Source organism: Buteo buteo, chromosome 25 (assembly GCF_964188355.1).
Source record: "Buteo buteo chromosome 25, bButBut1.hap1.1, whole genome shotgun sequence".
Lineage (NCBI taxonomy): Eukaryota > Metazoa > Chordata > Aves > Accipitriformes > Accipitridae > Buteo > Buteo buteo.
The window spans coordinates 16,909,393-16,924,965 of NC_134195.1; the positions used below are offsets into that span (position 1 = coordinate 16,909,393).

The following is a 15,573-nucleotide window of genomic DNA, read 5'->3' on the forward strand; positions in this document are numbered from 1 at the left end:
AGAGAAACATGCTTTGAGTGTGTCATGTATGATTAAGATTAATAAATGCGAGAAGTTCTCACACTGAACATACAACAAAAGCAATGAACAGTGATCCTTTATAAAACAAACAAACAAAAAAATTGAAGTTCAGGCCAAAAGATGAGACCAATTAATACCATCTTCAGATAAATGAAAAAATACAAAGTTCATTCACTAGTGCATCATTACAGCGTTGAGTGACTGTGTACCTCGGGTAACTCAGCCATTCATGAAGCACCTTTAGCCAATTAAATGTGATCCTTTGTGATAAGAGGTATTTCATTCAAAGCAAGAAAAATGCATATGGACCTTCTTTGTTTTCAGTATAATTCAACAAACACCAAGCAAAAAGAACAGTTTTCCCTACTCTGAGAGAGCCATTAGCATCCACCAGCTCACTTTTTTTCTTATATATTCCTGTTTTATGAGTTACAGTCTAATTGATTTTGTCTTGCAGGTATGTTCACTGAAAGTCTGAAATATTTATATTTTAAGCAAGTATTGCAGCACATCTTAGAAAAGAAATTTAAAATATTATTTTGAATGTTTGCAGATAACTACTAATACTGCAAATTAGATGTTTGCAAAGAAACAAATACATCAGATGATTAGCTTCTTTTCATGCCACCTATGCTCTTCTGTCCCCAATCTGCCTCCTCTACCTTTCACTTCTACATAGAAATGACAGCGTGGAAATTACAGCCTATCACTTTGCATCTACTAATAACAATGCAGTCTGAACCATTTAAATCAGGCAACATTTTCTAAATAAAATTATAAAAATATGAAAAATACGTTGGCTAATCAGTACTAATCAGCAAACCCGGAGTTACTTTTAAACGTTGACAATTTTGAACCTATTACAGGTATATATTATTGGGCAGCTTGTGAAAAAGACAAGCAATTTGGTGCACAAATATATTTGCACACAAAGATAAAGGGATATTTGTGTGTCGTGTATTTGCCCAAGTCTTGAAAAGTGACAGCCCACTATTTCCAAAGGTGATCTTCCATTGACAAGAAACAGTTTATTATTAAGTAACGTGAATAAATCCCCGTCACAGGTGAGGGACTGGGTACAGAAAGCATTCATCAATTCTTTAGTTCCTGTGCCAGACGGCACTCTCAGTAAATGCTTATAGCAAGGCACGGATTAAATATTCATCTCTGCTCCTGCCAGCACCTTGAGTGGAAGCAGAGAGGCTATTTCAGTATAATCCAAGGGGGACGCAGCAATTCGCTTCTGCTGAACCGCAGCCCCTCCGAATCCGCAGGGGTCCTGCCCACGGGCTCTATTTCAAAGCTCACGTTCTCAGTGGTGTCCCCCGTGATTTCTTTACCCGTACAGGTGCTGCGTTGCCACCGAAGGGCGAACGGGGGGTGTTTTGGCCCAAGGCTTTCCTCCAGGCGGCTGGCATATATCCAGACAATGACACTGCAACGCCCGTAGTAAGAAAACAGAAGTATAGACGGGGGTTTTTTTGTACTGTAAAAAGTTTTCATTGTATTACATTTCTTATGAAGTGGAATCTTTTGAGTGCATTCCGGTTTTAGATGCACAAAAGCCAAGTTGTACAGAAGCACAAGCCACAAAACCCCAAACCAAAATGATCAATATATAGCAAATTTGCTTTATTTCACCTGATTCACATCATCTGGTCATTGCCTCTTTTAATTCAGTGTTGAAGAAAACATTTATTTTGAGTTATGGAAAGAAAAAATGAATGGCTCTTTTGAATTACAGTGTATAGAACACTTCAACTATTTATTATAACAATTTACCTATCCACGGTGATATATCATTCTTGTCTGGGTTTACTGAACCATAATGGCAAATAGCATTGAAATAGTCCAACTTGCAAAGAAATTTAACTATATGGGTTTTTCTAAATATTATCCATTTATGGAAAAGGAAAACCAAACCCCCAAATTTAAGCAGTTACTCTAATGAGAAAGCAATACCAGGAAATTTTGGAGTTTACGTTCAAGTTAACAAAATCTATATGTTTATTAGGTAAGTCAAGAGTAAGTTAAAGGCACATCCCTGAACTAAAGATATTGTATCTGAGAATGACAGCACATCTATGATAATTTGAAACAGTTAAATGATTGTTCTAAGACGGAAATTTATATTTATTAAAAATATAGAATTTAAATCATGGGATACTGCCCTTTAAAATAGAAAATACTCCAAATCTGGTGTATACATAGATTTCACCACGAGTTTCAGTCATTAATATCTTGACTTGCAGGATCAGGCCACTGACATCGATCCAGCAACAGTTTAATTATTTTAAGTTAGTATTACAAAGGGTGAACTAATCTTCACTGTGAACTATCCCATTAAAACAAAGAAAGAGATGGCAAGTTCTTGAGTGATTTTTTACTTCAAGGATTGCTTTTGAAAGTAAAAGACTCAAATGATATCTAAATTTATTTTCAGATTATTTTGATCACTTTCTAAACAAAACAAAATGCTGTAGTAAATGTAGGATAAAATGGTATGACTTGATACACAATGAAATTTAGGTGTAGCAAAGGTACTTGGTGTGACACTGATTTTTCTTAGATAACTCTATGTCTTCAACTTAAGAAAAACAAAACTATAAATTCTGTATGGAGGAGATAATGTAGCAAGACTTTGATGAAGGATAGTTTATTACCTAAACAGTATGTACAAATTCTAAACATGAAAATAGTGAGTAAAAGAAATCAGACTCGTATTTACATTTACATTTTTTTACAAATTGTTTTTACAAGAAGTGTATTTTTTTCTCTAAATAACAGGACAAACACATAAGACCAATCTTTCTGTATTACATACATAAATAAATATTGACTTTAAATGAGTGTTATAGGAACATAATTTCTACAGCCAATTTGGGTAACAGAGAAGCAGTTCTGTTACCTTTACTACAATATAATTAAGCAAAAGGAAAAATTTTATATATAGAGCTCTGTTAATTACTTTGTAAATTGTACCTTACTAATATATTCAGTAGAGGTAATACAGTCGTTACATTTCATGCCCACAACTGAACAATGAGTTTTGGCATGCAAAACCATATATAATCATCAACATCTGCAGGTATTCATTTACATTTTTTAAATAAAGGGTTTTCTTAATTATTTAACACTACATGCAACAGCTTATTAGCATCATATTCCTGGTTACAATGCACAAGTTTGCATAACATTATTTTTAGTAACTGATGTTCACAGGTACTGATCAAAAGGGTAGGAATATACTTGGCACATAGTATAAGAAAATGAATTAATAAATAAGTCAATATCACAACTACATTTACATATACACAAGACAAAAATAAAATTTTTTATGGTGTTGTACACAGAATTTAGAACTGTCTGGGTCCCACACTTGGTTCTATAAGGCCCTGATTTAAGACAGTATTCAAGCAAAGTTTGACATCCATGCTTTACTCGAGGCATTACTAAAGCTCATTCTTAACTGCAAAGGTTTATTTCCATCCCACTGACTTCTTCTGTGCAAATGGAAGTTTCCTTTTCTGCATACCTTCCTGAATCAGGGCCTGCTAATCCGAAACTCTCCCTGACTCCAGTTGGGAGCGTGGAGATGAAAGTAGTGTGGAATAAGTTGACTCAGTATTAAGTTTTCTATACAGTTCTGCTAATGCCAATGGTAAAATTCCCATTCACATTAGCAATGAGTATCTCTTTGACTTTGTGTGTGACCATGCCAAACATTAATGTCAATGTTAGCATTGCCACACCATGTCCTCAGCTCTTTCTGAAGCCACTAAGTTGAGGATGTTCAGCATTTCAGAGGTTAAACCTCTTATTTATTGTCTATGTGCTACAGTCCTAACGAATATTCAAGATGATACAGACAGATGATACAGCACAAGCTCTGTCTTATTTGAATTCCTCCTGCTCTATAAACAACTCAAAAATGGTCAAAAAGATACATATAATAAGAACAAACCATTCTCTTTTGAAACAAAAATGACCAATGAACAGCAAAAAAATCCACTTCTCAAAGCAGTTAGCAAAAATGGCATAATCTTATAATTCTCCTTTAAGAAATAAAGATAAACAAAATGCATCCTGAAGTCAGCTGATAAATCCATCAGAATCGTACATAGCAAATAATACATTAGTGTAAAGGTGCAGAGTATCTAAAAACATCCCAATATCTATATTAGCTCTGTATTACACAACTTCATTAGAGAAAATAAATCTTTAACTAGTAAATCAAGTGGTGAACTACAACTGTATTGCTGAATTAAATGTTTAATGTGATTTAGGCTAGTAAATTAGGACAATACCCTGTACAATTCAGCAAACAAGTCTTTACGAATTAGGCACTAACAACTTCAAATCTGTACTGCTAAATTCAAAGAATAATCAGGAAATCACTCATAATTGGGAATTTAACATCCATGTGTGAACTTTGTTGACCTTGTATTTTTCATTTTTGATCTGGAGGGTGACTTGAAAGGTGAGATGATAAGCTGATTTGTAGAAGGAAGAAAATAACTTACATCTTAGTGGGCTCTATATAATACACTTCTTCAATACAATTCTACTTTATCAACTTTTTTTTTTATTTTCCAGAATCTGCTTGAAAAGAGAAAACCCCTCCATGTTCTTCAAAAGTACATTGTAACTTTTAAAAGTTGAATGCTTCAAAGAGACTGGCATCAGCAAACAGGAACCTTTTTGATTCATTTCAGAAGAATGAGGCTTCCCCTCAGCAACCAAGACTAAGGGTATGATCACTCAGGGCTGCTAACTTCCAGTTTATCTCCAAGCCAGATTTCGCATCCTTATAATAAAGACCGACATCCATGCTCTATGCTTTCCCATGTCACTATGAACAAAACGTAATTTCATTAACATTACGCAAGTCACTCCAGATTTGCTCCAGCATAACTAGAATAGACTGTGATTGAAAGGTTTGGACAGAGTTTTTCAGAGAAGCCTGAGGTAATTACTTGCCCTGATCCCACCGACTCCTGCTCTCAGCAAACACCACGGAAATCCCTTCCATCCCTGCCTACACCCTGCGCATTCTAAATGTCGAAGCAGTGCTGCACACCGGTCTGATTCAAACTGTGTTTTCTTTGTAGAGAATTGTACACACGGAACATTTCCATCCTGACAAAAACCTCCGAGACTCTGGCCTTCTGTCAAAATTGAACATAAACCTTCATACTATTTTACGAAGAAGAGTTCATCCCTTTATTTGCTGATGTACTTTGGAAAAGGGGAGATGACAGAAGGGTAGAGGAAGGAATTAAAAGCACCATAGCCTTTAATATTTTTAAAACTACTGTTAAAGGCCCAAACCACAGAGCAATAGAAAATGTCTGGAAAAGTTCTTGGTCACTGAGTGCATATCAAAAAAGACAACATGCAAAGTAGAAAGAGAATGGAAAAAACCAGCCCTTTAAAACCAAAGGTAGAAATGTAGAAAAACTGGAATAAGCAAGTAATCAGAAATTACCTGTTTCCTTCACCCCCTGTGGTATCAACCCACACGAAAAAAAAAGGCTATAAAATTCAGTATAGACAAACTGTATTTGAATATTTTCTGAATGCTCTACTATGACAAACATAACTCTGATCCTCTGTTTCAGGTATGTATTTCTTTTCTTCATATTTGCTTTTCCACAAAGCAGTTTGTCATCAAGAGCAGGAAAATAGATTTACCACTTAATGTCTGAGCTGCTCTCACTGAATATCTCGGGCAAATACGAAGTACAGGTGAGGCTGTAGCATCTGCTGGTAGGAAAAGCGGCCACCTTGTCAGGGTTGACTCCGGAGTGTTTGAGGTACGTTAGCCTCATATGATGATTTAGGGAGAAACAGAAATGGTGCCAAAGAACGCAGGAGCACTTTGAACATCTTGAACGTTAGAAGCTGATTATGAGTATTTGTATGGACGTTTATTGGCAGATATTTTCCACCCTCTCGATAATAAATCCAAGCATTTTCTGTTTACTATCGAGGTATGTCTCTCTGTGTGGCAAATTATTCTAGACAGTTTATATTGCACAATAAGGCAATATGAATTCCCTTATGGTTAAAAAGGGCACCCTTCTGTCTAAATTTGAAAAATGCATTCAAATAAACTATAAGCCAATGTTTTCCAGATGCCAGAATATTGTCACATAATTCTTTCTGTAAGCAGAACAGCAGAATAGAGCCAATATATCCATCCTTCTGTTCAAAAGATCCACGGGGAAAAGAAATATGTGCATCAAAATACAAAGCCAAAAAGTAGCTCTAAGGCTACTTGAATAATAAATGTGCCTCAGAATTTCAGTTTCTAAAATGTTAATGTTAACTATTCAGATTTTTAACTCGAAAAATGGTGTTTCTTTTCAAGATCTTATTATTCCTTGAAATATAATATACCAAAAAATTATAAGTGGGATTTTAAAAGTCATTCTTCCACGACTTGTCAAGTAATTGTATTAACTGCCGTTAATTTTCAACAATTCTATTAATTGCCTTTTGTTTCTTTACAATGGTACATCTACCCTGTATATTTTTTAGCTATTAACTACATTAATAGAAGATCTACATGCTAAAACGTTACCACTTCAGAACAGATGGGTGATACAAAGATATCACCCTCCTCCTCTGTGGTGATACTGCAATTATTAAAAACTGACTATTGTAGGGTTTCTGCTACCGGTATTTATTTTACATACGTCCTTATTTCAGACATATGGAGATCTTCTTTAATAGCAAAATACACTAGGCCTTAAACTGGTGACAGGCAGAGCTTTAAGTAAAATATATCATTTAAACACGCTGATGAGAACATGGTCTCCAGTGTTCAAAAGTATGTATACATCACAGGACAACCTTGCAAATATTAACATTGAAGTCACTAAGAGAAAAACTGCATACACCGCACCGTTTCAATCTACTTTAAACATAGAAATACAAAAGCATTATAATGAACACACTTCTGATTTTCTCACAGGTGTCGAGTTGGATGCGATCTTCAGTTTGTTGAATAGTGGTGGTAGTGAAATGATACGTGCTCTATGTTTCATCCTGGTCTTGGTGCAAACACAATTCTTCATGGCTAAGCTACAGCGAAGTAGGTACAGATCGTACAGGATGGTAACTTCCACTGGAAAACTGGGTTCATTGCTCCTGCAGATGTGCCTTTTTCCAGCCTTTATTTGGGAGCTCAGTTTTTCTCTCAGTTATTTGTATAATCATCTCAAACAGTCTAATATTTCTCTGGGGGTGGCTTGTAGTGATGTGGATGATGTTGCTTCAGATGAGGTCCTAAACAAAAAAATAGGAAAATATGCATATATCAAACCCTGAATACGTAATACCAACCTTTATCCATGCTAAAAAGGCTTCGTGAGGCCTTCAGCTTATAAGTGAACCGCCTGTGCTGACAAGTATGTGCATGTTCAGTCCAGACAACTTTCGTGGGACTGTGAATGGAGAAAAAGATTCAAGCAGATGAATCTTGGACTAATTCATTATATTTTTTACTGGGCTTCGCGACACTGAGCTGTACTTTTCAGAAACACATAAAATGCTGGAAACGGCCATCAAGAGGTTTGCACTGCTTTAGAAATACGATCAGGCTCTCGCTGTGCTGGGCTGAATGCACCCAGAAAAATCTAATCTGGAAAGCCAAGGAATCCCAGGCCTAGGTAGCACCTGGAGGACAGACCAAATTTGAATCCCAAGTGCTATAGGCATAAGCCAAAGAGCTGTGGTGGGATGAATGGCCAACGTCAGACCACAGAAACGAAATGAGAGAAAGACTGCATTTGCTTCCATCATTGCTGATGGACAGTGATGGGGTGGCGGGGGGAAGGCAATATTTTCACACATCTTAAGTTTATGGAATGCTACTGGAACCAATAAAGTCTCGAGCAAATTGTTTATATGTGGAGGACTGAAGTTTTCTAACACGTAACCACATGTCAAAACGGTGTAGTACTTACTGTGGGGTGAAAATAGAGGAAGGTCGGGTGTTCGGAACGATTTTATTGTAGCTGGCCCTTCCCCGCCAGTCGTCAGCACTTGAACTTCCAAGCGGTACAGCATTGATGGCCTCAGATTGGGCACGGTAAGTACATAATGATCCTAAAAATAAATAAATCGCATTAATTCTCAGAGCATCTAAAAATAAAACACGGTTGCTCTACTCACACAAATCATTGGTTTAAACAAGTTCTGGCACTCTCAGCACCCAGAAATTATTTTCTTAGAATTCTGTTAAAAGGATTTAACATATGCATCACTTTGTTGAGAGGGTTTGTTTCGAATGCTTTGCTTGCCATCCCCTTTGAGCAGACTCTTTTACCATAATGTTATGGTTTCATGTGTAACAGGTCCAAATTGTTCCTTAGTGTTCTGTAAAATGGATGATGTGCTCATCACTAAAACAACAAAAAAAGTAACTTCCGAATCATTCTTTTTAACAAACTTGTTCATTATATAAACTTGTTTTTATTTTGCATCTGCCTGTGAATTCTACTAATTGGTAAATTAATTAATGGCAGGCCTGAGGCCCCTGCTGCAGCTAGTGAAAGTAAGTGTGGCTACACTGATTTCAGTAGATTTGTCCCAATTACACTCTAAGAATTTGTCTTCTATTTTTAATCCCATTTCTGGCATGACGCACTCACTTTTCACTGTTCCGTACCTTTTGTGGTCACTTACACCTGTGCAAAATAATTTCAGAGTAAGTTTATAAGTGCTCCCAAATGGGAATACATCTGGCTAAAGACTAAAGCGTATCAAGGAATCAAAAGTCCTGATTCATCCCATTCTGAACTGAAAAGACCCAGTCTCATGAAGCGGCCAGCAGGGCAGTGACACCGGACAGTGCGGGCACGCTCTGCTCCTGCCACCAGCCAGGCTGGGCTGGCCAGAAATTTGGAGGGCAAGCTCTTTTGGCTGGCACTGCAAATTCCTGGCAATGCAGGGAGACCTAAGCAAGCTGTGGGAATAACCGATAATTTGCTGTTACTGTCAGAGCAGACAGTAAAGGGGAAAGGAGAGAGAGAAAAGGTGGGGGGGAACGTATAGTTTCACTGCCAAGTTGGCACATAGTCTGAGATGGGGCTGCTCTTAATAGACCTTGCTGAAGCTGTTCCACCTCTTATAAAATACTGAATGGGTAGGAGAGAGGAGTGCGTGCATCACACTCACACACTCTGCTCATTCAGGCACTCCTCTTGCAGTTGGGACCTATGCGTTTCAGCCCTGGTTGTGTAAATATTAAATTTTTATCACTCAGAGGCTACCAACAAGAATGAGTGAATGATCCTCACTGTAAAATATCCTACATTCTGGTGGTTTCTGAGAGGTGCGAGATACTGTTTCAACTCAAATCAGAGTTTTCTGCAAGGTAACCGGTTGCCATAAATAGATACACATAGTGACAGATAATTAAATAAAAGGAATCTCCAGGCTCTATGGTAGTGAAACCAGGGGAAAAAAAAGATAAAAAATTAAAGAATTAAATAATTACTTTATTAAAATAAAATTAAATTACATATATTTCAGACCTATCTGGACCAAAAGCTTAAGAAAAAGGAATAGAAATTCTGAAGAAAACATGCACCTGCTCCTAAAAAAAAAAAGACAAAAACCAAAGTGGAAATCAACATCTCATGGTTTGTAACTCTGCTTATTATTGTGCTAAAGTGGCTGCTTGGAGCCAAAGTTCTGTGACTGAGTAACCCCTTCAAGGAAACCCTTGCTGAAGAGACCAAGGCGGTATCTGCGCTGTGCTTCTGCTCTGGACTGTCAGTCGAGCTTTGAGTGAATCCTTGCGGATCGCACCGAGCCTGCACTAAGCTGTAACAGAACAACTCCGCACACTGCGGGGTAGCTTGCCCCATAGTTTTAGAGCATCTGCGGCCAATTCTGTTGCTCTCCCCCAGAACAACAGGCTTGGAAACATGGGTGCCCTGGCCCTAGGGCAGTCTGCTAGGAATTCGGACAGAATGGTGAGAACCTTGTCTTGGATTTGTGGAAAATGTGCTGAATGTAAGATGTGTCCAACAAAACATTTTACGCATTCTTTGATGAAACAAACGTGAAAAGATTTTCAGCCCGTTCTGCTCTAGACACAATTGCCTTGATCCATTTCCCTAAGTGAATGGAAAGACTCCCAGTGTTGTCAGCAGACTGGACCACGTCCAGCTGCTTCAGCCTTTTTGTTGACGCTGGTGGATCTGGCAGCAGAGCCTGAATGAAGCGCTCTTCACCTGCCTCTGCTGGAGGAGGAACTGAAACAGCAAAGGCCGTTTTAAATTAAATAGGAGGAAGAACTCAAATTGTCAGTTCTCATCCTTTCAATAAACAGTGAAATCAAGTTCTCCTTTAAATTGTTTGTCCATCGGACAATGGTGCGTATTAGCAGAGGGGGAAGTGACTTTTATTTTTCTTAGAGCAATGAATGACTCAAAGGAAGAGAAATTCTCTTAAATCCATCAACTTGGACACCAAATAATTAGTAAAACCGTAGTAACTGCCAAGTTGAACAGCCTGATCATCAAAAGAAAATAAAAACTATCTGTTGCCACACAGATGATCTTTTCCTCCCTTCAGGCATTTCTCAGACAATGGTTGTTAATTTGACAATTGTGCTCATTAAAATGTTTGATGTGTCATCAGGAAGAGTAGCTGTGCTTTGTAGCTCCAGCAAGGAGGAAAAATTAAGCAGTTCCTGCTCCAACTTGCCTGCAGAGCCAGAGAACGCGATGTGCGACACCTGCATCGCCAGTAAACTTTAAAAATAGGCCATGTACGCACACACTTACGAAGCCGCTAGCAACGGAAAGTAACAACCAACTTACTGCTGGCAGTATCTGCGACTGTGAAATGATGCTGTTGGGTAAGCTGTTCTGCCGGCTTTCTGTGGTTACTTCTGCCCAAGTGACTTGAAACCCTGTCATGGGCTGGTGAAGGTCTGCCTTAGATATCTTCCAGGAAAAATGACCAGTGATGTTACCTTCCTGAACAATGAAAGACGCAGAGAGATTCTCGGGTTTGGCCAACACTTTGGGTAGAACCGGCACTATAAATTTGGAAAGCAAAAAGATAAGCTAAACTATCAGAGATCATGGTCAATAATGTTCATTTAATTCCACAAATCACGGTCAGACAGAGCTCTCTTTCCAGTGTTACCCACGATCCCGCTAGCTTTCTGGCATCGCATTTTCAGTGTTAACTAAATCCTATCTTTGATATATTCCATTGGCATTTTGGGCCAAATTCAAACTTCAGATCAAATGTTGTCAGCTGCAGGTGACAGAAAGGAAAGCCTATGACATGTAAAGGTATAAGTGCCTCGTTCACAGGCAGCCATCCTCCTGCTCCTCTGTATTTCAGAATACCCAAGCTCTGATTTTCAGTTTCAGCACCACAAGAAAACACACAGGATAGCGCAGAACTCCACGATTCAGGCAAAAAGCAAAATTCTTGCTCTAAAATTGTACTACAAGTTAACAGGGACACTCTTATTAGGGGAAACATATGCCTGAGTTGCAGTTGCCCAAGGAAAACTGTAATGCTGGAAACTGTCAGGAAGGGTAGTGAGGAAATGGCACCAAAAAATGGTGAGGTGATCCTCAGAGGATGGAAGTACCCTTGGGGTGCAAAGCCATGGTTAACCTGTTTCGAGCGGGCGGCTGGACTAGCTGACCCCAGAGGTCCTTTCCAACCAGTATCTCCATAATTCTGCAATTTCCACAACCCTCTAGCTATACCTACCATTGTGGCAACGCTGTAAAAGGTACGAGTGCCTTTATGATTTGAGAGCAGAATTAACCTAAACAACTTCAAACTGAAAAAGCAGCTTGCATCACTAGCAAAACATTCAAAAGATGGGTCATGCCAGCATAATTATGTTTACAGTTATCATCCATCATTATAATAAATATAACTGGGAAACTGCTCCTTCTTACAAAAATAAAAACTCCGTAGTAACAAATGTCATCATGTTTATAAACAGCCCACTAAAATTATTACCTAATTGACTAGTAATATACTAGCCAAAATCTATATTGCTCTGTATTTTAGTTCATTTTTCACATAAACATTAGTCATATTTTTATTTGTTCTGAATCTTTCATTTCCCATTTTAAAATTGCTTTTAAAGACTTTTTTTTTCTGGTGATTATAAATGCATTTGAAACTATTTTACTAGTTCTCCAGATCATGCCTTACCTCCTTCAGCAGGACAATTAATGTGCTTGTGGTTTTTTTCTTTAAATGCAGAGCAAGGTGGAGTAACAAAGAAAATACTCTCAGCCTTAAAACGACCTTTAGATTTTGCAGGCAAAACAGTTACTTTATATTTGCATGAAAACGACAGGTCCTTCAGAATCATGTAGTTTTCCTATAACAAGAAAAACAGAAAGATCACATGCTGCAAATAGACCTCTAGAAAAAAAAATTGAAAAATAAGGTTGGCAGAAGATGAAAAATTTTCTACAATAAAGTATTTTCCTGATATGCTTAACACATGCCAACATGGCTTTTACTCAGAGAACAAAGCAAACATTGCCTATGTCATGATTATTTTCAGTAGCAAAATATATTAGCATGGTATTTGGATATGTCCTTCAATTCTACACAGTTCCTTCGCCACGCTGCATCAAAGCAACTGGCTTCTAACATTTCGAACAGTATCTCTGACATGATGGCAGTGGGGGTAGCAATGTGAGGATGTAAATGTTAATTGAATTAAATAAATGTATGAAAGCTGAGCTAAGCTGCTGTAAATGACAGGCTTCATCTACATTTAACTTTTAAAAAGTCCAGCATGGCATTATGGATCCATTTTTTTCCGCTTTAGTACATTAACTACTTCTACCTTCTTATCAGGACGAAAAGCTCCACGGCTGAACTACAAAGCACAAGTCTCTGTTTAAAGCCAATGACTGGAGAAGAAAACTTTACACAAAGTGTAAGTGTCCTGCTAAATTCTTACTGTTGTCTACAGTACTTTTGAAAATCACAGCCTGAAAGCTTTAGCCCAAATCATATATGAGAAAAAAATGTTTGGGTTTTCTTTTTCCGGGAAGTTGTCCAATAATACCTTACTGACTAAGGTCAAAAGTCTTTCACTGCCCTTTATATCTTTACTTTCCTTCAGAATCACTGATTTTCAGCGTTCTTCTGCATAACTCCCTCTTTTTTCTAATCCAAAATTGGATTAGTCTAACCTTCACTTGGAAGGTCATTTTGGACAGGACATAGACATTGGGCTGAGAAGGGACTTGAGTCCCTGCCTTCCACCTGCCAGAAGAGTGCTCTAACAGGCTTGACACCTCCTTAAAGTTGTGACAGGACTATTTTTATTTTTTGTGGCAGAGCCTAAATGCTCAACGCTGGAAACGTAAGGCCTTTATCTACCTTGATCTATCATATCCAGCACCAAACCTTTCATAGCATCCACCTTCTTCTGTTTGCTTGTAATTATTTTCTGTCTCAAAAGAAAGCTTCCCGAAGTAGATTGGACCAATTACCATAAGATGATTGAGAGGAAATAAATGAACCAATCCCACAATGCATTTGGGCAGATGTACAAAGAGTCTTTCCTGACCTCTAGTGGAAATAAACTTCTTAAATGTTAACTTTCTCCTAGCTTCAGTGGGCATAACTTGAAATATTGGGACTGATCATAACACAATGTCACAATCATTTTTTTAATCCACCTCTAATATTTGCTTTGCTGACCCCAGGAAGCAGTAAATCTTACAAGCCAACAGCCTCCTGTGGGAGAAATGATGTCTTTTGATTTACTCTACTTTTACATGTCGTTAACTCCACTGAAATGATCCGGTAGTATAGGTCAGGGTAAGAAGGAAAGGTGAATTGTGACTTCTTCCATTCTCCATAACCCACTAAATCAACTGTGATGCACCAATCACATTACTATGTTGTTCAAATAATGTGTCACAGAGACAGATGACACTAGATTGCCAACAAATTGAGCACGAAGAACTGCCACTGCAGTATATATTTGGGCTGACGTGTAGTTACATAGAGCTTTTCTCCTTACCTGATACCTGTCTGACTTCCAGATTTAATGTCTAGTATTTTTCACCTATGGCCTTTTTCTCTTATTCTATTATTCTCCTCAGGTTGTGAAACCCACCTGCATGTCTCAAAGAAAACCTAGTTTATTAATTACTGTTATTACTGTTCAGTATTTGCACTGTACTAGAATCCTACAGTACTAATTATAGATAAAGCTCTGTGTTCTGTATGCTGTAGAAATATCTAAGTACTTAGCTAAGAAGTTTGTTTGCCTGCTCTTGTTTTCTGAATAAGACCACCAAAAAAACCCAAAGATTTTATTCTAGTGTGGATTCTAAAAAAGAAAATAACCAAAACCCAAACCAGTCCAGATGCATTATTTTTCTTTTGCTGAAGAGTAACATAAAAAAGAAACACTCTTACTTATCTGCGAAACATGGTGTAAAGATACTGTGTTATATTACAGAACCATCCTTTCTCTTGCTGTTTCGAAGCTATTCAGAGTCAAGCAGAAGGCTGAATGGAGACTTACATGAGCCAGCTCTGTTACTTTCCCAAGTCCTTTGGTGTCATTGTGTGCACAGGACTCCAGTAACCAGTGGACTTGGAATTGATTCATGCTGATATCTAATTGAGATAAAAAGAGAGGAAAAGACATATATTATAATTATCCTTTCACCATTGCAACTTTTCTGGCTTCTCTGGATAAGAATAGAAGGAATTTTAAGTATTGTAGAGTTGGTAGCTCCTCACTTGTTCCTAAGCATCCTTTAAGAGAATGCAGAAAATATTATACACATACGTAATTTAAACCTTATATCACCTAATGGAGATAAATTTTAAAATAGTGAATTGGCATTTTCGACTATGTAAGTATATCCTGCTGACATTTAAAAAAAAATCAAGCATTTAAATTGAGCGTTAAAAAAAAAAATCTCAATGCTGCTACTTCTAAACATCTTGCAAATAATGGGAATGACTGTGTCAACTGCCTGTGACTGTTTATATTGTCAGAGCATTACAATACTGCTGCCTGCCACTGCTTGACAAATCTGTGTCTGAAGATATGTGAAAATGTCTGTAAATCCCTGAGCTTTCTCCTTTCAGAATATATCATAAGACCTGTTCAGTATCTGTCCAAATAAAATTCTAGTCTTGACTGTTAGGAGTAATACTGAAGGCTTGACTTTGCTCCCATTTAAATCAGTGACAAAACTTGCCGCAGTATCAATAGTATAAGCTTTCAACCAATTTCCAGCTCTTCTAGCTTCTTGTCTAAATACTGATTACATAAGGAAGCAAAATAAAGGGCAATAAAGAATTAGACAAAAGAAGAAAATCTCATCAGGTAGTACAAATACATCCTGTCATTTTCCTGGATTTAGTTCTCCTCTATACTTATACAGGGGATGCAAAATATGTCTGTTGTTATTAATTAGCTTGGTATGACATAGCCACTAATGCCAAGTGCCTGACTGTGGGTTTCGGGAGGGAAAACAAATATCTCTGACGCCTTAAGGG

General features: G+C 37.6%; 1 protein-coding gene across 1 annotated transcript in view; it reads right to left on the reverse strand.

Moving 5' to 3' along the window:
- Positions 1-1,656: 1,656 nt before the first annotated feature.
- ANOS1 (anosmin 1) overlaps positions 1,657-15,573 on the reverse strand; it is a 145,522-nt gene continuing 131,605 nt past the window's right edge. Inside the window, exons 10-14 of the mRNA XM_075057381.1 lie at positions 14,585-14,679; positions 12,235-12,406; positions 10,863-11,083; positions 7,995-8,136; positions 1,657-7,314 (exon numbers count right to left, since the gene is read on the reverse strand). Coding sequence (XP_074913482.1) covers positions 7,256-7,314; positions 7,995-8,136; positions 10,863-11,083; positions 12,235-12,406; positions 14,585-14,679 — 689 coding nt within the window. The 3' untranslated portion in view covers positions 1,657-7,255. The remainder of the gene's footprint in view (positions 7,315-7,994; positions 8,137-10,862; positions 11,084-12,234; positions 12,407-14,584; positions 14,680-15,573) is intronic.